This window comes from Salmo salar, chromosome ssa26 (assembly GCF_905237065.1).
Source record: "Salmo salar chromosome ssa26, Ssal_v3.1, whole genome shotgun sequence".
Taxonomy (NCBI): domain Eukaryota; kingdom Metazoa; phylum Chordata; class Actinopteri; order Salmoniformes; family Salmonidae; genus Salmo; species Salmo salar.
Window position 1 is genome coordinate 13,466,692 of NC_059467.1, and position 26,033 is coordinate 13,492,724.

General features: G+C 41.3%; 2 protein-coding genes across 4 annotated transcripts; both read left to right on the forward strand.

Moving 5' to 3' along the window:
- The first annotated feature begins 5,999 nt into the window (after positions 1–5,999).
- On the forward strand, positions 6,000–22,203 carry LOC106587295 (alanine aminotransferase 2). Of its 3 annotated transcripts, none has more exons than XR_006762193.1 (11): positions 6,000–6,646; positions 9,473–9,562; positions 14,318–14,426; positions 14,846–14,979; positions 15,187–15,430; positions 16,288–16,367; positions 16,497–16,633; positions 17,151–17,325; positions 17,436–17,699; positions 17,832–17,944; positions 20,080–22,203. XR_006762193.1 is itself a non-coding variant. In XM_014175548.2 (11 exons), exons 1-11 carry the CDS (start codon positions 6,326–6,328, stop codon positions 20,228–20,230), a joined length of 1,710 nt encoding a protein of 569 aa, XP_014031023.1. In that variant the 5' UTR covers positions 6,003–6,325; the 3' UTR covers positions 20,231–22,203. The 3 variants fall into 3 exon arrangements, 2 of the variants coding, with proteins under 2 accessions (XP_014031023.1, XP_045564477.1); XM_014175548.2 differs by having other exon boundaries at positions 6,003–6,646; positions 17,436–17,591; XM_045708521.1 differs by lacking the exon at positions 6,000–6,646 and adding an exon at positions 6,674–7,819 and having other exon boundaries at positions 17,436–17,591.
- A 638-nt stretch (positions 22,204–22,841) lies between these two features.
- LOC106587175 (borealin-2) lies at positions 22,842–25,711 on the forward strand. Its single transcript, XM_014175255.2, has 10 exons — positions 22,842–23,164; positions 23,251–23,382; positions 23,470–23,510; positions 23,602–23,650; positions 23,729–23,787; positions 24,753–24,805; positions 24,959–25,045; positions 25,234–25,324; positions 25,399–25,485; positions 25,568–25,711. Exons 1-10 carry the CDS (start codon positions 23,044–23,046, stop codon positions 25,631–25,633), a joined length of 786 nt encoding a protein of 261 aa, XP_014030730.2. The 5' UTR covers positions 22,842–23,043; the 3' UTR covers positions 25,634–25,711.
- Positions 25,712–26,033: the final 322 nt, after the last annotated feature.

Here is a 26,033-nt window from a genome sequence, read left to right on the forward strand (position 1 = left end):
AAAAAAATAAAGGGAACACTTAAACAACACAATGTAACTCCAAGTCAATCACACTTCTGTGAAATCAAACTGTCCACAAACACTGATTGACAATACATTTCACATGCTAGTGTAACCGATGTGAAATGGCTAGTTAGTTAGCGATGGTGCGCGCTAATAGCGTTTCAATCAGTGACGTCACTCGCTCTGAGACTTGAAGTAGGGTTTCCCCTTGCGTTGCAAGGGCCGCGGCTTTTGTGGTGCGATGGGTAACGATGCTTCGTGGCGTGTCAGTTGTTGATGTGTGCAAGGGTCCCTGGTTCGAGCCCGGGTTGGGGCGAAGAGAGGGACGGAACGTACACTGTTACATTGATGCTGTTGACCCGGATCATTGGTTGCTGCGGAAAAGGAGGAGGTCAAAGGGGGGGTGAGTGTGAAGCAGGTTCACACTGAGCACATGAAGCAGGTTCACACTGAGCACATGTGACAGACGTGACAGAGTCTGGAGACGCCGTGGAGAACGTTCTGCTGCCTGCAACATCCTCCAGCATGACCGGTTTGGCGGTGGGTCAGTCATGGTGTGGGGTGGCATTTCTTTGGGGGGCCGCACAGCCCTCAATGTGCTCGCCAGAGGTAGCCTGACTGCCATTAGGTACCGAGATGAGATCCTCAGACCCCTTGTGAGACCATTTGCTGGTGCGGTTGGCCCTGGGTTCCTCCTAATGCAAGACAATGCTAGACCTCATGTGGCTGGAGTGTGTCAGCAGTTCCTGCAAGAGGAAGGCATTGATGCTATGGACTGGCCCGCCCATTCCCCAGACCTGAATCCAATTGAGCACATCTGGGACATCATGTCTCGCTCCATCCACCAACGCCACGTTGCACCACAGACTGTCCAGGAGTTGGCGGATGCTTTAGTCCAGGTCTGGGAGGAGATCCCTCAGGAGACCATCCGCCACCTCATCAGGAGCATGCCCAGGCGTTGTAGGGAGGTCATACAGGCACGTGGAGGCCACACACACTACTGAGCCTCATTTTGACTTGTTTTAAGGACATTACATCAAAGTTGGATCAGCCTGTAGTGTGGTTTTCCACTTTAATTTTGAGTGTGACTCCAAATCCAGACCTCCATGGGTTGATAAAGTGGATTTCCGTTGATTATTTTTGTGTGATTTTGTTGTCAGCACATTCAACTATGTAAAGAAAAAAGTATTTAATAAGATTATTTCATTCATTCAGATCTAGGATGTGTTATTTTAGTGTTCCCTTTATTTTTTTGAGCAGTATACATCGTTGGTTGGAACGTTCGTGGACTATTTGTTAAACCATATTTAATTACATAAATCAAATGACTATAGCCAACTGAAATTAAATGACTGTGAATGCTAGGCCTACTTGTATTTGATTAGGGCACATATGCACACCTATTGTATTCTATCAACCCCATTTGTTTTCAGTGGCTTCTGATTTTACTTTACATTTCCAATGTTTTAGAAAATGTTGTACCTATTGTGGTAGGCCTATATTGCATATATTATGTCTCAGTCCATGTTATTATGATCTATGTGCCTGTATGATGTAGATTAAAGATAACATTGTCTGAAAAGCAAAGAGGCTTAGTGTACATGGCTACCATCCCCCATGCAAGGTACCACAGGCTGCCAGCAAGTTTGCTCTGTATTATGATCAGCGAGATACAGTGGTAATAATGGCGACTAAGACAAAACATGTTTTCGATTTGAAGTTATTTCTACTGAAGTATCACAGCGTACAGTGACGATGATGAGTTATGTTGTACAAGGTGTACAATTCCAGCATTAATATTGCTTGGAAACAAATGTAAGCTTCCTGGAGCTCAACAGTTTTTTGTGTGACCAAGCTAAGTAGGCATGCCAAAATCTGTCTCCTAAATAATTTTCTTCACTCTCCATTTCCATTTCATCATATTCAGATATTGCAGGAAGCTCTTATGTCATAGGAAATAAATACAAACTGAACTTCACATAGACTTTGAAATAGTCATTGAAAGAGTCATTGGATCCACTGCTGCCTGAGAGAGAGAATTTCTCCTCTCTTGTTTGACAGTTTTTGAGTTTTGTGTCAGATTAGAATTTGTGTATCATGTACTCACATCTCTGACACACATTCCACTAATTTCCTCACTCTCACTTCCTTTGTGCTGCAATGGGCAGGATCTGTCCACCCCCCACAGCTATTTATGCCTTATCAGCCCGTCTAATAATATTCATGACAAGAAAGGTGAAGAAACAGTTGTCATTTTACAAGTTACTTCGTCACCCTAGATGTTTGATAACAAAGTAATTCATTGTTAACTACCTATTATTGGACAGTTGGTCAAATTAAGTTGATTAAAAAAGCTTTGTAAGTGGTGTTAAAATAGAGAAGTCAGTAATGCCTTTGTTGACATTGATCATTCTTGCACAGTTCAACCCAATGCCAGCTCAGAGGGGCTTTACAACAAGAACAGCCCTATCATTAGAGCAAGACGAATATGTCACTTAGTGGTTGAATTTCCAGTACGCCGATGCTGAAACCAAACCTGAAACACTTGGAACCAAACCAGAGTTAAATAGTGATTTTTGTACCAAACGGAGGAAATGTATAATAACTCCACATAATAAAGCATTTATAATGGATTAGTAAATCGTTTATTCATCATTTATTAATCATTACTTCCACATTTGTAAATGTTAGTAACCTAGTTATTCACACATTTATAAAACAACTTATAATGATTCATAAGACCATTCATAAGCTGTTTAATATAGGTCCTCTAACATCCTGTGTTGTGTGCTTATTATTTTACCATTGATATGTTCTAGGCTATTTTGAGACCTTAAGGAGCATCAGGTACTGCTGGAATGTCTACCAATGGCCTGTCCATCTTTTTTTGTGAGAAATTACACAGGTCACTCAAAACATTGATAAAGTATTTGTAAACTATAAATAGCTCACACTTTAGATGAGGCCACGCAAAATGGCTAATCCATTATACATGCTTTATTATGAGTTATTATAAAGTGCTACCATAAAAGCACTGGTGGATTTACCATTAGCAAGAAGAGGCAATTGCCTCAGGCCTCACATCATCAAGGGGCCTCATGAGCTGGGCATAATAATAGTAAAACAATTTTTTTTATAATTTCGGCCTACAGCGCTGTTTGTCAGCTCAGAAGACATCCTGAAAATCGGCCTTCTCATGAAAACATCTATAGCGTCTGAACAGTTTGGGTTACACACCTCTATGGACAGATGAGACTCTCACGAACATGATGATGTTCTCTGCTTTGCTCTACGAACCCCACAAGTGTCGGCACTCTGTTTCAACCAATTGCAAATTGAAGGAAAATTGGCGAGTGCACAGTGCACTGTTCGGATGCTGGAATGATTTTGAGTGAACGTGCGAAATTGACCTACTTTTTGAAGTGATTTGAATGTGTTCATGGCACATTAAAAGGTAATACATGTTTACAGTTCAATTACATGTCTTTACTATAAAGCCCATAATTGTGCATGCACACATAGGAGCGGGGGTGGGGGCCTCAGATTGGCCTCTGCCTGGGGCCTCCAAATCACTAAGTCCACCCCTGCCTAAAGGTTTATATAACAGAGCAACATACAGTCTTTAAGATACTTCAAATTCTTAAAGTTTTATAATGTTCTCTGACAAAATGCCTAGTTGATGTTTCCTGGATTTGATATCAATATACTTAACACGTTATAAATGTCTCACCAGGGTGAACCACCCATGAGTAAAGGTTCAGAGTAAAATCTTCCAATTTGATCCAGCCCTGAGAAACACTGAGGACAGCAATCTGGCACTGAGAACCAAGAAGTCTAATCAATGGGCCTCCATGCATAGCAAAGGAAACTGTAGTCACTAAACGTGGTCGACGCCTTCAATTGCGTAGGCAACGCCACACACATTTACATAGAAAAAAAGCCTAACGTCCCTTGTCTGTCACGAATGTTGAATAAAATCATATTTCAACATACCCTGCCAATTGTCCGTAGGAAAGTATTATTAAACCGACTTCAAAACAGGTTTTGAAGAGTGTGGCAATCAAGATGCGTTTGCTCATGACCGAAGGCACGTCCACAAGACAGAAGTATACTAACAGGTGTTTACATGGTTTTGCTCATGTGCTAGGTAATATAAATTTCGATTTTAGTACCGGCGCTGGGTAAGCAATTATTTCCTATGGATATTTTGCCTCCAATTTCAAACAGCTGAAGAACCAACGGCACAGACAACCGGTAGATTAAGTTCAAATGAAATGTTATTTAATATTCTGTTTTTTAAGGAAAATGTCCACGATTTTGCAGTGCTTTGTTTCAGACTGTATACCAACAACTGGTATCAAAGTCGGATGTATTAGGCAAGGAAAACTGCAGTACATGGTTCATATGCAAACTAGGGATTCATGATTCACAAGCATTTCGCTACACCCGCAATAACATCTGCTAAACACATGTATGTGACCAATAACATTTTATTTGATTTCATGAGAAATGTGAACTCTTTAACCTTTTCTGCAATGTATCTGAAAAGTTGACAGTATTATTAGACTATATTATAATGACTGTCTAAAACATGTATCTTCATTTTGAGAATTGTATTTCCTTTATTTGAAGAATTTAAGAAATTAATTGAGATGCAAAATTACCTTTATTTGAGGCACTCTTACTTCACATTATTTGCATTTTCCAGCCAAAGCCATTCTGTTTTTGACTTAGCCCTGAATCCCCATACCGGTAACTGGATTTCCCCATACCGGTAACTGGACTATTTACATTGACCCCCCTTTACAAATTACCTCGACTAACCTGTACCACCCGCACATTGATTCGGTACCGGTTCCCTCTGTATATAGCCTCGTTATTGTTATGTAAATGTAGGGTGTTATCTTTTGATTGATTTGATTTTTGTAACTTTAGTTTATTTAGTAAATATTTTATTAACTCTATTTCTTGAACTGCATTGTTGGTTAAGGGCTTGTAGGTAAGCATTTCACCGTAAGTTCTACAGCTGCTGTATTCGGCGCATGTGACAAATACAATTACATTTGATTGAAAGTGGCCCGAGGTTATTAGGACAGTAAATACACAGTGCAACCATGTATCCAGTAGATGGCGCTATCTGCTTTTTGATCAATCAGCTAACCTCCCATCCCATGCGCTGAGTGTAGGTTGGTTGGATTGATTGATTAAGTAACTAGCCAAGTGAATGAGTGTGGTGCGTTTTATTTGAGAAAAAGTGTGTATGGTAAGTGTAGTATCTTGAATAGACCAACATATAATTGGAGGACACAGAATGTAATCTTTTCTTGATTTACACCACTATCTATCATGAAGACCAATACTCAACTATCTCTATTGATCACAGAACGGTTACCAACCTAGGACCGGTGATAGCGCCGCCTGTTGGTTAGATGAGCCAGCATCATTTATCATCCTATAACAGTCAGAACAAAACACTTAGAAACACTTTAACTTCATTTGATTTAGTGTGCCTGGTACAATTTGCACCAATGGAATGGTCCCAAAAGTGCAAACTCCAAATAAAAAACAAATCCACCTCAAATACTTTTTGACATATATTCACATTTTGACATGACCCAGACCCAGGTTTGGTATCATATTGGCAGGCAGTCATCACTTTTGATTATAACAATTCATTTAAAGTCAGTGTTGCAGTGGCTGTCCAGTACAGTCCTAGCAGTCCAGTATTGAAGGTGTGGGCAATGGTAATTCAACCTAACTCGGGCAAATTCAAATCGTCAGAACGTTGCATCCTGAAATGTAACCTGATTGGGTGATATTACCACAGACTATCCATTATGTTGACCATATACTCAAGTGGCAACTATAACAATTAAAATAAATGTTTAAAAAAATGGAAGGCAGTCAGGATGAGGCAAGATCAGGTGAGACCCTTCTAACCAATGAGAGGGAAGATACGTATCCGAAGAACACGAACAACTCTGATATGTGTTTGTTTTTGCCGGGGTGTCACGTGTTCTACTTATATCTGTACACTCGTAACAACCTAACAATTACGAAACACATTTTCGATTAAATAAGCCTCACGTCGCAATCAAGCCATTCCATTTTTTGTAGACTAAATTCGACACTCACTTTGATTTCCAAACTAAAACTCCTCAGTTGGTAAGCGGGAAAAAAACAAAACATCGCCACCTGCTGGAGAAGACAGATTTCGCGCCCAGTTATCCCTCTAGCATCGCCTCTTCCTCTCACATACTATCGTTCTTCATTTGCAGCGGTCATTCATTTCTGTGTTTCTTCTAGCTACCCTGCTGAGATCATGCATCGACTTCAGCACTTGGCAAATAGATCATTGATTGCACGTGCTTTTGATCAGTCTCCAGCCCTTGTGCGGACAAAGGCTCGGGAAACCTCATGTTTAGTCCAGTCCATACGACTCAAAACACAAGGACCCGTTGAACAGTATGGACAGAAGAGATTCAGTACAGCTGAGGCAACCGTGGTCTTGAGAGAGAATGGCAAGACGCGAGAAAAGACTCTGACCATGGGCACCCTCAATCCGCAGGTGAAAGCGGTGGAGTACGCTGTAAGAGGACCAATTGTCACGAAGGCTGGTGACATCGAGAGAGGCTTGCAACAGGTGACAACACATTGCCTATCATTCTAACTAGCGAGGATTAAAAAAACAATAGGTGAGCTTGCTTCTAGCTCATGCTAACCAGCGTTTACCGGCAACTAGCTATTTACACAGCCGTAACGTTGGCACACCCCCAGCAAACAAACTAGCTAAGATTAGTCATGGATATGTGCTCTCATGCTTTATATGGTCAACTAAAATAGTGAACGACAGTTGGGGAAATGGAGGAGTAACGTTAGCTTACTAGCTAGTTTATATAAAATAACGTGTGTAGCGTCTTCCCTCAGTGCCGAAACAATGTTGCATCCATCCGCTTGTATGTGTGTGATGAGGAGCCAATCCCGCCTCGTGATTTGCTCGACCTTCGTGGTACCCCCTCGTGGACGTGGCAGTGATGAGCTTTGACAGGGGACCACCAGACAGTGAATTTCTCAATCTACCGTCCGGGATTTGTCTTTGTTTGATTTTTGGAAACGGTCCTCTGCAAACCGGAATGTTGAATACAATTACATGTGAAGTTACTCTATCGGTTATCTGCGTAGTTGGTCCTTTTGCGGGTAGGACTTTTGACTATCGACAGGAGAGTCTTAACACAACTTTTCAAAGCACTGGTAGTCCGTTCAGATAACTATCACCTGAAGCATGCACACGTTATGTAAATACTTGCATGCATACTTGCCAAACATGTACAGTGCTCATGTTTACATGGTTTTACGCCTGCTTCAAGTGATATAATTCTGAACACAACTCAGTGCTTTGAAAAGTTGGTCTAATAATACTTTCCTATGGATGTATTGGCTCAAATTCCAACCTGCAAAAGGACCAACGACGCAGACAACCAGTAGAGTAAACACATTTTATTATATTCAACATTTCGGCTTAAAAAGGACGAGAGGCCCATTTCCAGAATCAAACACTGGAAAAAATGCTATGAAAAATGCCTTGAGGCCGATACGTAAAGCTTAATAAAGAACAGTGATACTAGCAAGAGCAGTGGTCGTGGCTTCTATTTTCTTTCATGTTATTCAATTGTTACCATGCACCTGCAACATAGATAGCTCAACTGTGCAAGTGCCTTTTTGGATTCAGAATCAAACACAGAAAAATCCCGGAAGGCGCCATCTGATTCCCAGGCAATGATGAGCTTTGCTAGTGAACGCTCAACCAAAGTTACTGGTAACTAACCCTTTGCTCAACTGCTATTCATGTACACGTTGTGCTGTTTAGTGATCCCTTTACATTACATTAATATCAGGCAAGGACCCCTTGTGATCCAGACTGTTGTGTGGGGAAGTTTAGGCTAGTTTACTTTAATGATGAAGATGAGCTACAACACAAAGATCCTTTTATTTACATGTAATTATATGACCTACAAGATCAGTGAACTGGAATTCATTCATTCAGACTAATGCTGTGACAGACCTATAGCCCACATTCCACTTGAACGAAAGCCAGTCTTCAAAATCTACTCCCACTACTCTTTCACTTGAGTCTTAAACTCGCTTGTTTCTCTGTCATGTTGGATAAGTTGATTGATTGATGTGTGCCTTGGGCAAAGGCGGTTCAACAAATAATAACCCTGAAACAGGTGCCTTCCTAGGGGCTGGTAGGAGCACATGATCCGTGTACCATTCTGACATATACAAGACCACACTAGGGTGGGTCGCTTTGTTATGTCCCCTGCGTACTCTTGTCAAAATATGATTTAAATACTGGGCCACCACAGGGGCATTAAAATGAAATTGTAGGAATTCAGCACTTAGGTTATGCTAATACATCATGTAAAGGATGGTGTCAATCAATGATATACCCCCAGTATGCATAATCATGCAATGTATTTGCTCTTAGACCACAACTTTGACAGGCGTAATTATTTGATCCATCACTTGCTGTAACAACTCATCTAATATACTTTTATGTCTTGTAGGCCTAAATCTGCCTCAACAGTTACGCTGATAGAAAGAGTAGCCTACTTAGATCAGCACTACACTGAACAAAAATATAAACGCAATGTGTAAAGTGCTGGTCCCATGTTTCATGAGCTGAAATAATGAAACCAGAAATGTTCCATTTGCACAAAAAGCTTATTTCGCTCAAACTGTGTGCACAAATTTGTTTAAATCCCTGTTAGTGAGGATTTCATCCGTCGTCAAGATAATCCATCCACCTGACAAGAAGCTGATTAAACAGCATGATCATTACACAGCTGCACCTTGTGATGGGGACAATAAAAGGCCATTCTAAAATGCAGTTTTGTCACACAACACAATGCCACAGTTGTCTCAAGTTGAGAGAGCATGCAGACTGCGGGAATGGCCATCAGAGCTGTTGCCAGAGAATTTAATGTTAATTTCTCTACCATAAGCCGCCTCCAACGTCATTTTAGAGAATTTGTCAGTACGTCAAACCGGCCTCACAACCGCATACCACATGTAACCATGCCAGCCCAGGACCTCCACATCCGGCTTCTTCACCTGTGGGATTGTCTGAGACCAGACACCAGTCTGATTGGCTGGGCCTGGCTCCCCAGTGGGTCAGCCTTGCTCCCAAATGGGTGGGCCTATGCCCACCCATGGCTGTGCCCATGCCCAGTCATGTGAAACCCATAGATTAAGGCCTAATGAATTTATTTCAATTGTTTGATTTTCTTATATGAACTGTAACTCAGCAAAGTCTTTGAAATTGTTGCATTTTATATTTTTGTTCAGTATAGTTCTTCATATGTATTTTTATTGAACTATTTATTTATTTATTCATATGTGCAGAGGTATTTACAAAATTCTAATTTTCTCTCAACGTGAATCTAAATTGTACTTTTTTTCTCTCCAGGGTCAGAAACACCCTTTCACTGAGGTCATCAAAGCCAACATTGGAGATTCACATGCCATGGGGCAGAAGCCAATCACCTTTCTCCGTCAGGTGAGGGGCAGGGATGGGTCAGGAAAAGTGTTGTCTTGCAAAGTCATATTTACATCACTTGTCCTACCACCATAACCACCACAAGGTCAAATAGACGTATAATTCCATTATCACCCTCTCTAACTGGACTGTTGATTCTGTGATCTTGCTAAGGAAATATTCTGTCAGGACGGCTATCTGTTTATTCAGAGTTACTAAATCAGTCATCCTTGGCTGGGCATCAGTTTGGCTTATGAGGCTGCACATCTACTGTTTTGTTTAGGCTACTATTTGCACTCTGAAACATTTAGAGGAACGTCCTCAGCTCATGGAGAGGTTGGAAATGGGGCTGGGCGATGTTGAATTAATTAGAATTTTTGTTTTTGCATGATCTTCCAAATGCCTGTATCTCAAGAATCAAGTTTATAATTTTTTTTTAATGAGAGTTTATGCCCGCTTATTCTCACGTTGTCTTTTTGGTCTCTTCTCATTTTCTCCTTCTTTGCTGTGTGCAATGACTTGTAAGCTGTGCATCTTCCAATATATACAAACACAACAAGCCCTCCCCCTGCCACTCACATCAACAAAGATGAGAGGTCACTTCTTCCTCTCTGACAAGCGGATTCAACTCGCTATTTGCATTTGAGGTTTGGTTCAACAGAATTGGTCAAATCAATTTTTATTTGTCACATCCGCCGAATACAACAAGTTTAGACCTTACCGTGAAATTCTTACTTAGGAGCCGTTTCCCAACAATGCAGAGTTTTTAAATAAATTTAAGTAAGGAAACTGAAGGAAAAATGGACACCGAAACGCATTGAGATATTTAACTGTAATAGAGAAGTTAACCTTTCTAACGATACCCTGTCTCAACTCTTCAAATTGTGCGCAGAGCAGACACTACTAAAAGAAGAGTATCACTGAACATTGATTCTGGAAAATGTATGCTCAATTTGTCGCGCGCGACATTGCAGTACCATGTACTGCTTGCTATAAGTATTTTAGCCAAAGACTGTTATAAAACACATACTAGACAGCTAGTATAACTGTGCAATCAGCATAAAACACTAATTATATAAGGAATTGGCAACTCATTCTGAGAATTCTGTTCAAAACAGTTGGAGACAGACAGAAGGGTGTGTTCATAACAATTCAACTGTTCTACCTTGTTAGCAAGCAAATAGATCTAAGTTGGCTAAACTTGAAATATAAAGATTAGCTGGCTACTCACTAACATTCGGGCTTGTGCTTGAGATATTGTTTGAGACCTGTGTTAATTTTCTATAATTCCTGCTACGATAAGTATTTTTTTATACATACACTTGACATATACATTTTACATACATGGTACTTTTATATACAGCAATCACATAACAATAACACATTACCGAACATGAGCTCTTTAATCCCACCCCTCAGCTACTCTCAGCCCCTCCCATCTATCACTGTAGACCACCCTCATTTGGTGTCCATGTACCATATATTTTTCAATTGTGAATTTTGAACCTTTCTAAGCACATAGTATCCACAGATTGTGAGCTAAAGATGAAAAACCTTTCCTACAAGTATTATTACATGATTGATTGACAATGGTTTTCCAAATCAACCAACAATGTTATTTGTAAGGTTAATTTTAAGTGATTGTTGTAATTGTTTAACCATTCCTGAACCTGTGACCAGAAACAAGCTACATAGGGGCAATAATAGAATTAATGATCTAGTGATTCTGTCTCTTCACAGCAAAATCTACAGAGCTGAGATTGTTGTATGCCCCATACAGTGTATTCGGTAAGTATGCAGAACCCTTGACCTTTTCCACATTTTGTTGTTACAGCCTTATTCTAAAATGGATGAACTAAAACATTTTCCTCATCAATCTACACACAATACTCCATAATCACCAAGCAAAATCAGGTTTTTAGAAATGTTTGCAAATGTATTAAACATAAAAATAAATACCTTATTTACATAAGTATTCAGACACTTAGACTCAAAATTGAGCTCGGGAGCATCCTATTTCCATTGATCATCCTTGAGATGTTTCTATAACTTGATTGGAGTCCACCTGTGGTAAATTCAATTGATTGGACATGATTTGGAAAGGCACACACCTGTCTATATAAGGTCCCACAGTTGACAGTGCATGTCAGAGCAAAAACCAAGCCATGAGGTCGAAGGAATTGTCCGTAGAGCTCCGAGACAGGATTGAGTTGAGGCACAGATCTGGGGAAGGGTACCAAACAATTTCTGCAGCATTGAAGGTCCCAAGAGCAGTGACCTCCATCATTCTTAAATGGAAGAAGTTTGGAACCACCAAGACTCTTCCTAGAGCTGGCCGCCCAGCCAAAGTGATCAAGTAGGGGAGAAGGGCCATGGTCAGGTGACCAATAACCCGATGGTCACTCTGACAGAACTCCAGAGTTCCTTTGTGGAAATGGGAGAACCTTCTAGAAGGACAACCATCTCTGCAGCACTCCACCAATAAGGCCTTTTGGTAGAGTATCCAGACGGAAGACACTCCTTATTAAATGGCACATGACAGTCCACTTGGAGTTTGCCAAAAGGCACTCTCAACCATGAGAAACACGATTCTCTGGTCTGATGAAACCAAGATTGAACTCTTTGGCCTGAATGCCAAGTGTCACGTCTAGAGGAAACCTGGCACCATCCCTACGGTGAAGCATACTGGTGGCAGCGTCATGCTGTGGGGATGTTTTTCAGCGGCAGGGACTGGGAAACTAGTCAGAATCAAGGGAAAGATGGAGCAAAGTACAGAGAGATCCTTGATGAAAACCTGCTCCAGTGCACTCAGGGCCTTAGACTGGGGCGAAGGTTTACCTTCCAACAGGACAACGACCCTAAGCACACAGCCAAGACAAAGCAGGAGTGGCTTCGGGACAAGTCTCTGAATGTCCTTGAGTGGCCCAGCCAGAGCCAGAACTTTAACCTGATCCAACATCTCTGGAGAGACCTGAAAATAGCTGTGCAGTGACGCTCCCCATCCAACCTGACAACGCTTGAGAGGAGCTGCAGAGAATAATGGGAGAAACTCCCGGAATACAGGTGTGCCAAACTTGTAGCGTCATACATATTAAGACTTGAGGGTGTAATCGCTGCCAAAGGTGCTAAAACAAAGTACTGAGTAAAGGGTCTGAATACTTATGTAAATGTGATATTTCAGTTTTTTATTTGTAATACATTTTCTGTTTTTGCTTTTCCATCATGGGGTATTGTGGGTAGATCGATTGGGGGGGTATATCAATTTTAGAATAAGACTGTAACGTAACAAAATGTGGTAAAAGCCACGGGGTCTGAATACTTTCCCGACTGCATTGTGTATATATCTCGTGAATCGTCCATAAGTTTAGGCCATATCGCCCAGGGCTACGTTCTCCCTCAGGACAGCTCACTTTAGATCTTCCATTATCATTCAAATAATAGCCCCAGTGCTTGAACTATTCAGTTAGCTGTACCAGGAGGCCTGTTTTTTAAAGTACCGGTATGTACCGGTATGTGAAGTCTATATAGCCTAGTTTGAGTAGTTCTATAAAGCCTAACTCTGCACCGCCCACCTTACTTTGTCTCTAATAAACTTGCCTGGTCAGGTGGATTGAAAGTAAATCTGTCAGTTGCCAATGACATTGTGTGCAGACCAGTGTGTCCATGGAACTCTGTCGTAAAACTTTCCATGTGATTCAGTAGCTTGGAAGGCAGCAAGCTTTGTTTATGCCAGTCAATGCCACTGCTATGCCCCACTCCCCAGCATTTACTGCTCTGGAAACATAGAACCTGTGTGCTAATGTCATGCTGCCTATTTTACTGTGGTCAAATGTTCTGCTCTAAATCTCATCAGCAAACGTACTCTACACCATCTAGCAACTACACTGCAAACAAATAAACACAGAACAGATTGTGTAAATTACTTGTGGCTAGGCTACACTAGCCTTCTATTGACGGGTTGGCTGACAACGTCACGAAAATGATGCGCGAGCATTAATGGGTCCGGAAGCCGTGCGTTATTGAACAGTCGGATGGCAAGACGCTGCCGTGTGGGGAATTGTAGGAGGCACGTTTCAGCTAGTTTCATCTTGCACTTGATGTCTCGTTTTGACTTATTTCATGTCGACGCTAATATGTCAAATTCGCTAGCTAACCAACAACTGTAACGATAGTATTTGGGACAAGTGCTCATTGTACAAATTCATTTGTTTTCAATAAACATTGGAGACTAAATATAGTTTACATGTTGTCAACGATCTAAGTCAACCCCGTCTGTTTTGCACCATAGTTGCGTATGCATCGGTTTCGTTACTAAAAAAACAACCCGTCTATGTACTACATATTGGTCAAATGGAAGACCATTTTTAAGTGGCTTATTTTATGTCTGTCATTGTGTAAACCCATGAGTCCTCCCGGTAGAATGGGTCATGTTCAGATGAGTGTTGTTGATTTGCTTTATTAATCACTTAGGAAAGCCAGAAGCCATTCTCAGAGTGAAAGAACACAATGTATTTCCCTCCTCCTCAAAAACTAGTCCTTACATGCAACAAAGGCTACATACAGGAATCAGAAATTCCTTTAGAACTATACAAGAGAGAACATGATTGTGTGGAAGGATAACTTCAGTAAAAATATTTTTTTCCTCCTGCTGGTTCACCTGGGATGCTTATGTAAAGCTATTTACACAATATGTCAAATTGGCATATTAAATTGTGAAGGTGTCTGTGTCTTGATGGGGTTGAAGTTAACATTAACACCTCCTATCTTAATGTTCAGGTGGTGGCTCTCTGCTCATTCCCAGAGCTGTTGGACAGCTCTAGTTTCCCAGAAGATGCCAAACAACGTGCCCGTCGCATTCTACAGGGCTGTGGGGGACAGAGCCTGGGTGTGTACTGTGTGCCTGTCTGTCGGAGTGCACTGTACTCACATTCCTGTGTTGAAATAGGCTAATAATATAGCTTTAAATGCTGACCAAGTAGTAGCTTTGGCCTCCTGTGCACTGTTGAGTTCAGAATTGTCTCACAGACAAAGAACAGGATGCTAAGTTAAGTTCTCATGACGTTGTGGCCTGAAAAATGCAGAACCTAGCAGTGTTTTGGTTACAACAATATGCATTTGAAACATTCTTTCTGTAACCTACCGTTGCTGCAAGATATGCCTCATAGTTCGTTTAAAACTGCATTGTACGGTGGAGCTAGAAAGTGTATGCAAGTTGAGGTTATCTAAGCTCTCATTTATTTCCTGAAACAGAACATGAAAACCAAATCCAGAGTTTATACCATATTGTGTGTTTTTTAACTCCAGGGTCGTACAGTGCCAGCCAGGGAGTGGACTGTATTCGGCAGGACATTGCTGTCTACATCGAGCAACGGGATAAGGGTGTGCCTGCCGACTGGGACAATATTTACCTCACCACCGGAGCTAGTGATGGCATCGTGGTAAGTCTTTAGTTCTCGACCCTTTCGAATAATCCTCTTCCAAACAATAGGGAGTTGGTTGGTATTTGTTTAATCTGAGCTGTCACTGAAAGTTCATTGGATTTATTAGGTATTTTCATTTATTTTTTCTTATCATTATCGTTTTCATTCGGGATGCTTTCCTACTAGTTGTTGATGTTGTGCAACGCTATTCTCATCTGACCGTAGAGCATCTTGAAGATGCTGGTGTCGGGCCAGGGCCGGTCCAGGAGCGGTGTGATGATCCCCATTCCTCAGTACCCCCTGTACTCTGCAGCCATCTCTGAGATGGAGGCCGTTCAGATCAACTACTACCTGGACGAGGACAACTGCTGGGCCCTGGATATCAACGAGCTCCACAGAGCCTACCAGGCTGCCAAGGAGCACTGTCACCCCAGAGTCATCTGCATCATCAATCCAGGCAACCCTACCGGTGGGTCTCACCAGCCAGAACAATGAGATTAGGCTCCTTATGTAATGTGACGGTTCAGTGTCCACCACACCAAAGACCAGTGTCCAACATATCCAAGCATGATCATCTCAAATCTATATGTTGCAAATGTTTACCATGTCCCATAAGGTAGCTATGTTGATACTGTACCACCATTGAAACAAGCAGGCCAAGGGTCATGATGTCAGGTTGTGTTAGATATTATATGTGGAACCCCCTCTACTCTTCTGTGTCATGTAGGGTAGCTGATGGGTGTTTATAGCCTTCATAGGAAACGGGATCGGTCTTAACAAGTTGACGTTTGGGTAAAGGATTTGGACTCCCTCTTACAATAGCTGTAACTTAATAGTCTGCCTGACACCTAACTTGAAGTCTTCCTGACTTCAGAGTCTGGAAAGGCTCCATGATGTTGTAGGCAAGATGTGTTGATAATGAAGGGGGCTGTGCTTCTTTTTTTATTTATTTTTTACTGATTGGTTCAGCCTCTCTCTCATTCAGAAACACCAACATTAACTGCCACACAATCAAAGGCTAAGCCAACTTGTGTGTGAATACTGCACTAAGAACGGGCTCCTGTCCAGACCAGTGTGTCACAGTTCTCCCTCGCTGTGTACCACGTGAATCGCATCCGCCAGGCTAGTAACCGTCCGTGAGGCAATACTCTGTTCCTCTGGTTTCCAGTTGCCTCCATAATGCAGTACATACTGTCTTTGTAGTCATGGCGTCCCCTGTACAGATGGAAGGCCCATGTAGAGTTCACCGTGTTCTCAATTTCAGCACCTGTGGTGACCACTCTCCCTCCCCTCTTCTTTCCTTTCTTTCTCTCTGGCAATATCCAGGTCAAGTGCAGAGTAAGAAGTGCATCGAGGAAGTGCTCCACTTTGCCTACGAGGAGAATCTGTTTGTTATGTCCGATGAGGTAATTGTTTGCTGTTTCCAACTACCATGGTGTATTGAACTGAATGGACACTGACTATTCCTCGACTTTTCCAGTCCTATGAGAAGTATCAATTCTCCATTGATGTAATCCTCCTCTGTGTGTGTCCAGGTGTATCAGGACAATGTGTACTCCCCAGACTGTCAGTTCCACTCCTTTAAGAAGGTGCTCTATGAGATGGGCCCAGAGTACTTCAACACTGTCGAGCTGGCCTCATTTCACTCCACCTCCAAAGGCTACTCAGGAGAGTGAGTATTCACATCCACGTGCCCCTCGCACAGGGTCACTATTTCCCCCAAAGTAACCTTAAAACACCACACGCTGTCTGTGCTCAATCTGAATTCTCTGTCTGACCCCCATAAGTAGTCACTGACGTACAGTACCCTTTCCTGTGTATCCATAACAGGCTGTCCAACTCGTATAGCGCCTTAGTCTCATGTATTTGATCTACAAGAACGTTATAAAATGTTAGCCTTTGTGTTAGTACGCCATGTTGCCCTGGGAAACAGGTCCATGCTGTGCTTTAGCCAACTCCTCGGATTTGTGTTGTCATGCTTGTATAAATGTCAGACGGGTTGGCTAAAATCACAAGGCTACCAGGCCCCCCCCCCCAAAAAAAAAACAGATGCCCTTGGAATGCAGACTGACTGGCTCATGGGATTATCCTTGCCATGGTTGATTTGATCTGGGATAAAGTCCAGTTTGGTTCTTTTGTGTGTGACTGTGAACCCAACACTAACGCTCCTCTGTCCTCCTCCCCTACAGGTGTGGGTTTAGAGGGGGCTATATGGAGGTTCTCAACCTCGACCTGGAGGTCAAGGCCCAGCTGGTGAAGCTGCTTTCTGTTAGACTGTGTCCCCCTGTCTCTGGACAGGCTGCCATGGATGTTATCGTCAACCCTCCTCTGCCACACGAACCCTCCTACCTCCAGTTCCACAAGGTCTGTCATTCAATGTGGTGGTGGGGGGTTCATTTTGTTAGTATTCAGTTTTGATTGCCATCCAAGACCGATGTCTGACCTCTGTGTTGTGTACGCGTGTTGTCTTCCAGGAGAAGAGTGCTGTGCTTGGAGCTCTGGCTGAGAAGGCCCAGATGACTGAGCAGATCCTCAACACGGTGCCTGGGATCAAATGTAATCCTGTGCAGGGAGCCATGTACGCCTTCCCACGCATCTTCATCCCCCCACGAGCTGTGGAGGCGGCCATGGTGTGTTCACCTAACACCCATCTAGAAACCTACTGCCGAAATGTGATTCCTTTCTACACCCATTAGTGAATTTGTCACTTCTCAACTCGCGCATAAAACTTGCATGGTGTAGGTACTGTGCAGCTGACAACAAATTGGCATTGGCATATAATTATATGGCTCCACATGCCTCCTTATTATATATAATTATATGCCCCCACACCCGAAACTAGAAAAACAGGTTTTGTCTCTCTTCTGCAGTCCCTGGGAATGTCTCCTGACATGATGTACTGTCTGAGACTGCTTGAGGAGACTGGCATCTGCCTCGTTCCAGGCAGTGGCTTCGGCCAGAGGGAAGGGACATATCACTTCAGGTAACTGTTCAACTAGTGGAAACATTGCGTCCATACATTTACAAAGACATAATAATTTAGAGAAGCCTTTCAGAAACATTGTCTGTGACGACAGTGTTTTGTTTGTCCTGATTCACCAGTTGGATTCAAATCAGATTGTGACAGTAGCTAGTGACCTACAGTTGAAGTCGGAAGTTTACATGCACTTAGGTTGGAGTCATTAAAACTCGTTTTTCAACCACTCCATACATTTCTTGTTAAACTATAGTTTTGGCAAGTTGGTTAGGACATCTATTTGTGCATGACACAAGTCATTTTTCCAACTATTGTTTACAGACAGATTATTTCACTTAGAATTCACTGTATCACAATTCCAGTGGGTCAGAAAATTACATAAACTAAGTTGACTGTGCCTTTAATCAGCTTGGAAAACTCCAGAAAATGTCATGGCTTTAGAAGCTTCTGATAGGCTAATTGACATCATTTGAGTCAATTGGAGGTGTACCTGTGGATGTATTTCAAGGCCTACCTTCACATTCAGTGCCTCTTTGCTTGACATCATGGGAAAATCAAAAGAAATCAGCCAAGACCTCAAAAAAAATTGTAGACCTCCACAAGTCTGGTTAATCCTTGAGAGCAATTTCCAAATGCCTGAAGGTACCACGTTCATCTGTACAAACAATAGCACGCAAGTATAAACACCATGGGACCACGCAGCCGTCATACCGCTCAGGAAGGAGACGCGTTCTGTTTCCTAGAGATGAACGTACTTTGGTGCGAAAAGTGCAAATCAATCCCAGAACAACAGCAAAGGACCTTGTGAAGATGCTGGAGGAAACGGGTACAAAAGTATTTATATCCACAGTAAAATGAGTCCTATATCGACATCACCTGAAAGGCCGCTCAGCAAGAAAGAAGCCACTGCTCCAAAACCGCCATAAAAAAGACAGACTACGATTTGCAACTGCACATGGGGAAAAATATCATACTTTTTGGACAAATGTCCTCTGGTCTGATGAAAGAAAGATCGAACTGTTTGGCCATAATGACCATCGTTATGTTATGTTTGGAGGAAAAGGGGGGAGGCTTGCAAGCCAAAGAACACCATCCCAACCGTGAAGCACGGGGGTGGCAGCATCATGTTGTGGGGGTGCTTTGCTGCAGGAGGGACTGGTGCACTTCACAAAATAGATGGCATCATGAGGAAGGGAAATTATGTGGATATATTGAAGCAACATCTCAAGACATCAGTCAGGAAGTGAAAGCTTGGTCGAAAATGGACAATGACCCCAAGCATACTTCCAAAGTTGTGGCAAAATGGCTTAAGGACAATAAAGTCAAGGTATTGGAGTGCCCATCACAAAGCCCTGACCTCAACCCTATAATAAATTTGTGGGCAGAACTGAAAAAGCGTGTACGAGCAAGGAGGCCTACAAACCTGACTCCGTTACACCAGCTCTGTCAGGAGGAATGGGCCAAAATTCATCCAATTTATTGTGGGAATCTTGTGGAAGGCTACCTGAAACGTTTGACCCAAGTTAAACAATTTAAAGGCAATGCTACCAAATACTAATTGAGTCTATGTAAACTTCTGAACCACTGGAAATGTGATGAAAGAAATAAAAGCTGAAATAAATCACTCTACTATTATTCTGACATTTCACATTCTTAAAATAAAGTGGTGATCCTAACTGACCTAAGACAGGGAATTTTTACTAGGATTAAATGTCAGGAATTGTGAAAAACGGAGTTTAAATGTATTTGGCTAAGGTGTTTGTAAACTTCTGACTTCAACTGTACATTGATGCATTGTAACCTAACCATTACAGTGCTACATCTACCAGGCTCAAATTGGTCAGGCACTGACATCTTGCTTGCATAAGTAAACTAAAAAGATTTAACTGAGATGGAAATTGCAAATATTACACTAGCCGTAGAGGAGCTAACTAAATAGCTGGCTTCCTTTCATTCCAGCTCTATTTTTATATCTTACAGATGCTGTGTTTACTTTGCATTGATCTCTTCCTCCCTCTCTGTCTTTTGCCCGCTAAGTAATCTCTCATGGAGAGATTTACGTGTAACAACATTCGCGAGAATTTAACTTCTGGGTATCTGAGATTACCCGCTAAATTGTTTTACAAATGATTTCCCCCTAGAATGACCATTCTGCCCACGACAGAGAAGCTGAAGGTGCTCCTGGAGAAGTTCCAGGATTTCCACATCAAGTTTCTGAAGGAGTACGCGTCATTGGAGGAACCAAAGAGATCAGAGGATGACACACAGGAAGCACTGAAACAGTTCAGATAGTCCCAGTTTAACACACAAACAAAAACAGCATTTACGGAGGTATCGACTAACATAATGTAAAGTAAAAAAGTAACCCCTTTTTTACTCTACTAGTGTAACCTATGATTGCTTGAAGTTTTATCTGATTTTAGGAACAGTACTTGTTTGAGAGACATTTGTGCCTTTGTCAGACGAGGTAAAAGTGGGGAGAAACGATGCCGTCTGTACAGATGTTAAAGGGGCAATCTGCAGTTGCTACATACATTTTAGGACTTGTAAATTAAATTGTAGTTCAATGTACCCATTGATTCTTGAAGAATACAACTTATAAATGTCTCATAAGCTGTCGTACCACATCAGAACACAAAATAATCTTTGTAAATGTAAACAAACACTATATGGTTAAAACGGTAATGTTGATATCATGGATGATCAGTCCTTGCATCCATAGCTCTGGCTATGAATTTGGTTACAATTCTCCAGTCCCATCCCTCAGATTTTTATTGAAACTGGCAGTGAGGATGTTTTATTGTAACTACTGCTGATTGCCCCTTTAACACTAAAGCAATGTACATTGTGATGTACGCAAAGGTGCTCCATTATAGAGGATGCACTGGGGATTTTTTTTCTAGCACTCCATTTTGTTGTTTTTGTGCCCGGGAAGTTATTTACACCGTTTTGTATTTTCTACCTGTCTTGAGGCTTTTCTGTCTCCTTAGAGGCATTTTGTGTTGGAGATCTACACCACGGGGCACTGTAAGTGCAAATATTATCTTAGAACCAGCTGTACCTTTTCCATGAGCCAAATGGAACTGGGGAACAGAGGTTGTTTATGTAGGTCATGGACTCCGGACAATGAGTACTGCTACATCAGCTCTTTCTGGTCCGAAAAACAGCGGGGAGGGATTCTCTTAACCATTTCTAACATAACATCCTATCTCTCCAAGTCATAAAGCTTTAAGCCTGCATAGCTCACTGTTGGGCACATGTTTACCCATATAGTACCTGTCTAGCATGACACTGATATGAGGTGTCAGATGCACTTGGAGAGGGTTTTTTCGAGTGTGTGTGTGTGTGTCTGTACTCTGCCTAGTTGCAGTATTATGTGCTTGTTATGGAAAAAAAATTGTTTGTGTGCTACTCTTAAATGAGCTTAAAGGTCAAACCAAGGGAACCGTAGGTTCTGATGATAATTCTGTATAGGCTAATTATTGCACAGATTGTTTATGCTTTTTACTGACAGTGGCTTTGTCTTTCATTCACATTTGTATCACAACTGAGAATGAGAAAGGGAGTACGGTTACATCTCAGACAATAGAGATGGTGGGTTGAATGCACTTTAGTGTTTTTGTTTGTAAAATGTCTCTTTCTGCACACTGCGAGCGGGAAGAAATGTCATTGGAAAGTGAAACGCTACAATTTCCTTTTTTAGGTTGGAGATGAGCATAGTGACCCACACAAGGCAGATTTAACTTTTATTCTCTGATACCGTATCATCTCATCTCTATTTTTGTATGCAGTTTAATGCTGAATGAAGTGTTGACGCATTAACGGAACCTCGGCAGCCATTCGATGTATGAAACTCTTGACTGACCTCAACATGAATTGTTTTTAACCATTTGACTGCAATGAGGTGCCTTCAATGGCAATGAGCTGTAACTTACATTGAATGACTTTTGAGAATGTCAATAAATTAATATTTTTTATTAATGCTATGGCATTTTTAAAAATGTACATTTTCTGCTAAATGTTTTAATTTGTGTGCCTGCTTTCTATTCAACAGTATTTCTTCATGAGCTGAAAGTTAACTGGAAAAGGTTTTGGGTTCAACATCGATGTGCTTATAAATATCAAGTTTCTAACTGAAATAAGACTTAACCCTAGTTTCTGCTTGTCTTGTTTATGTTTTGGATATAAAAAAATTTAAATTCCAGATTTGGATTTCTTCTTTTGTTACTTCTGTTGTTTTGTACAATAAATACTTTTGAGATCCATTTTGAGAGATGATTAAAATCTTTTTTTTGTCTCAAACTAAGGCTGCATTTACACAGGCAGCCCAATACTGATATTTGTTTCATTGACACAAACAACTAGATTTGTTATCCCTTTCATGCCCTGCCTCCAGTCCACTTACTGATATCTGAACAAGAGAGCCTAATCGAAATTGCAACAAGTGGTTCTGTGAAAATTGAATTTAATCAGAAGCCACTGCCAGATTTCTGGATTGGGCTGCGCTCAAGAGTATCCTGCCTTTGGCAAATCGTGCTGTTAAGACACTGATCAGATCAGCTCTGAAAAAGATCTGATGTGATTGGTCAAAATACCAATTAGTGGGGGGAAAAAAATAGCAGAATTGGGCTGCTTGTGTAAATGCATAAATGGTCTCTGAAGAAGATATATCCACAGATTCAGTTTCATGCAATATGAACTGAATTGAATGATTGTACTTGGGGAAACTACTGAATCTAATGTTTAGCCATTTACCCAAACATCAGAAACTACAATGACACAGTTCAACAATAAACGGTCTACCCTCTAATACAGGAGGACAATTTGCTCTCCACCAGTCATTGAATAACTGCATATATAATTTCTACCTGAGTGCTGAACTGTTCATAAATCTTAAACTTGGCCATCTTTTAAATTAATATTAGACTGACTCACACGACAAGGGTGCAGTTTTCTCCTAGCCCAGCACTAATTGTTAGTGAGTTGAGTTATTAGTGGTGGAGTCTAGGGTCAATTGACTGGTCAGGAACACCTGGTGCCCTGAAGGTTATAAATCAGCGTTCAGGTGACGTGGAGGCAGGGGAAGAAGGCACACTGTTGAAACCATGGCACCAAGAAGGATAAGGAAAATCAGCAACCAGGCAGAAGGATACACAGATGGTCAAGTTAGCAAGGAGATGCGCCAAAAGCAAGGGGCGCTTTTTATTCAACAGTTCGAGAAAGAAGGTTGTTAATTTTAAGTAGGCCCATCTCTACCGTCAGTTTTCCATGTTCCTCAAATTAACTGAATTCACTATGTTCTCCCTTTACAGCACAAGAACGTATAAACGAGATGGAGGAAAAATTGGAGCAGACTCTTGCAACAGTAGATCGTGTTTTCAAAGTGGAATTGATGAAAATGCCACCTGCGCTTCAAAAAACATTGATGATAGATTTAATAAATGGTGCGGTTTTCAAATGTATTTTAATGTTTTTTTTGGAAGGCATACATGTTGACTTTATTTAGGTTGTTTATCACCTTTCTTTCCTAGCGGATGACATTTCGGCAGGTGAAGTCACCATCGCCATAAAGGTAGGACTAAACTGATTATCAGACAGGCTGTAAATGGCTGCCTCCTTGTGGCTTACTGTAGAAATGTCAGAATCTAACGTTTTTTTTACAGACCGAATCACCCGAGATTCACCAGCCTCTCACAAGGAAGGTCAGTAAAGGTAAGGGTTTATTTCTTCCATTAATTAACTTAAATGCATGAATTTGCCATTAACGATACATTTTTCGTATTTCTGTAGTCAAAGTAAGTGAAGCTGCATCGGCTCATAAAAGGAAGACTACAACAGAACCATCAAAGGTAGCTAGCAATTCAATTTAAAGGGCTTTATTATCATGGGAAACGTAATGAAATAGCAGGGAGCAGGTCTCGAACCCTCGACCTTCTACCTCGAAGTCATATCCGCGCTTATAAACCCAGGGTCGTTACAGTATTTTTACATTGTCATAGCACGTGACAGGAATAGTAAACTATTAAACAAACAAGCAAAAATGAACAGAACATGACACACCTCAAATGAATAAATGTAATATGGCTATGTACAGTGTTATAACGACGCAATAGTCTACCTGTGTACTATCTGGTTAGGTTCAAATAGCATTCCAGTTTGCTCTTTTTTTTTTTTTTTGGTCTTTCCAATGTGTCAAGTAATCTTTTTTTGGTTTTCTAATGATTTGGTTGGGTCTAATTGTGTAGCTGTCCTGGGGCTCTTTGGGGTCTGTTTATGACCAGAGCCCCTGGACCAGCTTGCTTAAGGGACTCTTCTCTAGGTTAATCTCTCTGTAGGTGATGGCTTATGTAAGGTTTGAATCCCTTATTTTAAGGTAGTTATAAAATGTAATGGGTATTAGCCTAATTCTGCTCTGCATGCATTCTTCTTTTTACGTTGTACACCCATATTTTTGCAGTCTCAATTTGGTGTTTGTCCCATTTGTGAATTGTTGGTTGGTGAGTGGATCCCAGACCTTACAACCACAAAGGGCAGTAGGTTCTATAACTGATTCAATTTTATTTTTTTTTGCCGGATCGTAATTGGGATGTTGAATTGTATGTTCCTTTTGATGGTGTAGAAGGCCCTTGCTGCCTTGTCTCAGATCATTCACAGCATTGTGGAAGGTAGCTGTGGTGTTGATGTTTAGGCTGAGGTAGGTGCAGTTTAGCTCCCACTTTATTTGCATGGCATTAGGCCAATGTGTGATCGGGAACAGAGCAGGCATTTCCCCTTGAAAATATATACAATTTAATACATTTTCTTTCTTCTAAAGGGTTCCAAGAAAGCCAGATCACTTGCCAATAGCTCAAGCATTGGAAGCCTACGGTAAATCTCCCTATATCTATTATCAGTCCTGGCGAGCAACCGGGTGGTTGCTGGTTTTGTTCCAGTCCACCACTCAAACACCCTATTGAAATAATTCACTAGTGTTAGCTGAAACACCCTCTTCTGGTTGATTCTGCTCATTTGCTCTTGCAGGTGTGCCACATCCACAAGTACAAAAAGAACCAAAACTCGCATTGCCAAAATCAGTGATCAGTCTCCACTGACTGGGACGAAACACAGGTTTGTCTTCACTTACCAGAATCCCTTATGGAAAAAAAGATTGCAGTTATTCTGCAATTACTGGGTCCAAAATACCATTTGAGTCAACTGCATTTACCGCACTTTCACTAGTTTCAAAACGGCTATCTTTTAAGGTATGTCTGAGGTTTATCAAATTAATTCTGTCCTAAATTCTCCTTGGTATCTAGATCTGTTTTGCGGTCAGCCAGTGATGACCACCTGTATTGCTCCCTGTCTGGATTGTCTCCACATGTAATGATCTCTACATCCCAGGGAGAGGTAACTTTTCATATTGAGGTTGTTGGGCTTTAAGTTCCTTCAAGCAGTCTGAACTAGTCACATTTTCTCCCTAGACTTTGTGCCTCTCAGATGATACTGTTGAAGATGTTGACATCGGGTTACTGGATGATATGGCTGTTCTCCAGATGCAGAAGTTGATGGTAAAATATATTCTGCTCATTTCAATATGAGAAAATAACAATTTATCCCCTACAATTAATTCAGATATTTTTTCTAATTTAGAAACTGATGGACTCTCTTTTCAACAAAGTCAAAGCGAATCAGCCTATGAATGAGACTGTGCAATGATACCAAGACATCTAACATTGATCCACTAATGCCACCTATGCATGTTTTACTTTCAAATTAAACATTGATTCAATAAACGGTTCTGTATTTGTGTATTCATGTTTACTGGCTTGTGAGCAATATATAGCCCCACAAAGTCGGTGGTTGCGAGCATCCTATTGAATATTTTCGTATTGACAACTGTCACTGTTTAGCAAAAGTGTGCCCTGTTTATCAAGTGTTGGAGAAACTTAACAATCAACTGACTGGCTTTTGTCTACAGTATTCTCTCTGGTATGCAACTTGGTTTCTGCTCAGGTTATGTCATTGCAACCTTAAAGGTCCTCAATGATGTCACCATTGCCCTTAATTCTAAGCAATGTTGTGCTGCTATTTTTGACTTTTGATATGGTAGACCAGT

What these genes read in the sequence shown, in the direction of transcription:
- LOC106587295 (XM_014175548.2), top strand. Translation starts at nt 6,326, where the DNA reads ATGCATCGACTTCAGCACTTGGCAAATAGATCATTGATTGCACGTGCT. An exon ending in GAGCTAGTGATGGCATCGTG is followed by an intron (nt 14,980 to 15,186) that starts GTAAGTCTTTAG and finishes ATCTGACCGTAG; the next exon opens with AGCATCTTGAAGATGCTGGT. An exon ending in GAGCTGTGGAGGCGGCCATG is followed by an intron (nt 17,592 to 17,831) that starts GTGTGTTCACCT and finishes TCTCTTCTGCAG; the next exon opens with TCCCTGGGAATGTCTCCTGA.
- LOC106587175 (XM_014175255.2), top strand. Translation starts at nt 23,044, where the DNA reads ATGGCACCAAGAAGGATAAGGAAAATCAGCAACCAGGCAGAAGGATAC. An exon ending in TCAAGCATTGGAAGCCTACG is followed by an intron (nt 24,806 to 24,958) that starts GTAAATCTCCCT and finishes TTGCTCTTGCAG; the next exon opens with GTGTGCCACATCCACAAGTA. An exon ending in CTGACTGGGACGAAACACAG is followed by an intron (nt 25,046 to 25,233) that starts GTTTGTCTTCAC and finishes CTTGGTATCTAG; the next exon opens with ATCTGTTTTGCGGTCAGCCA.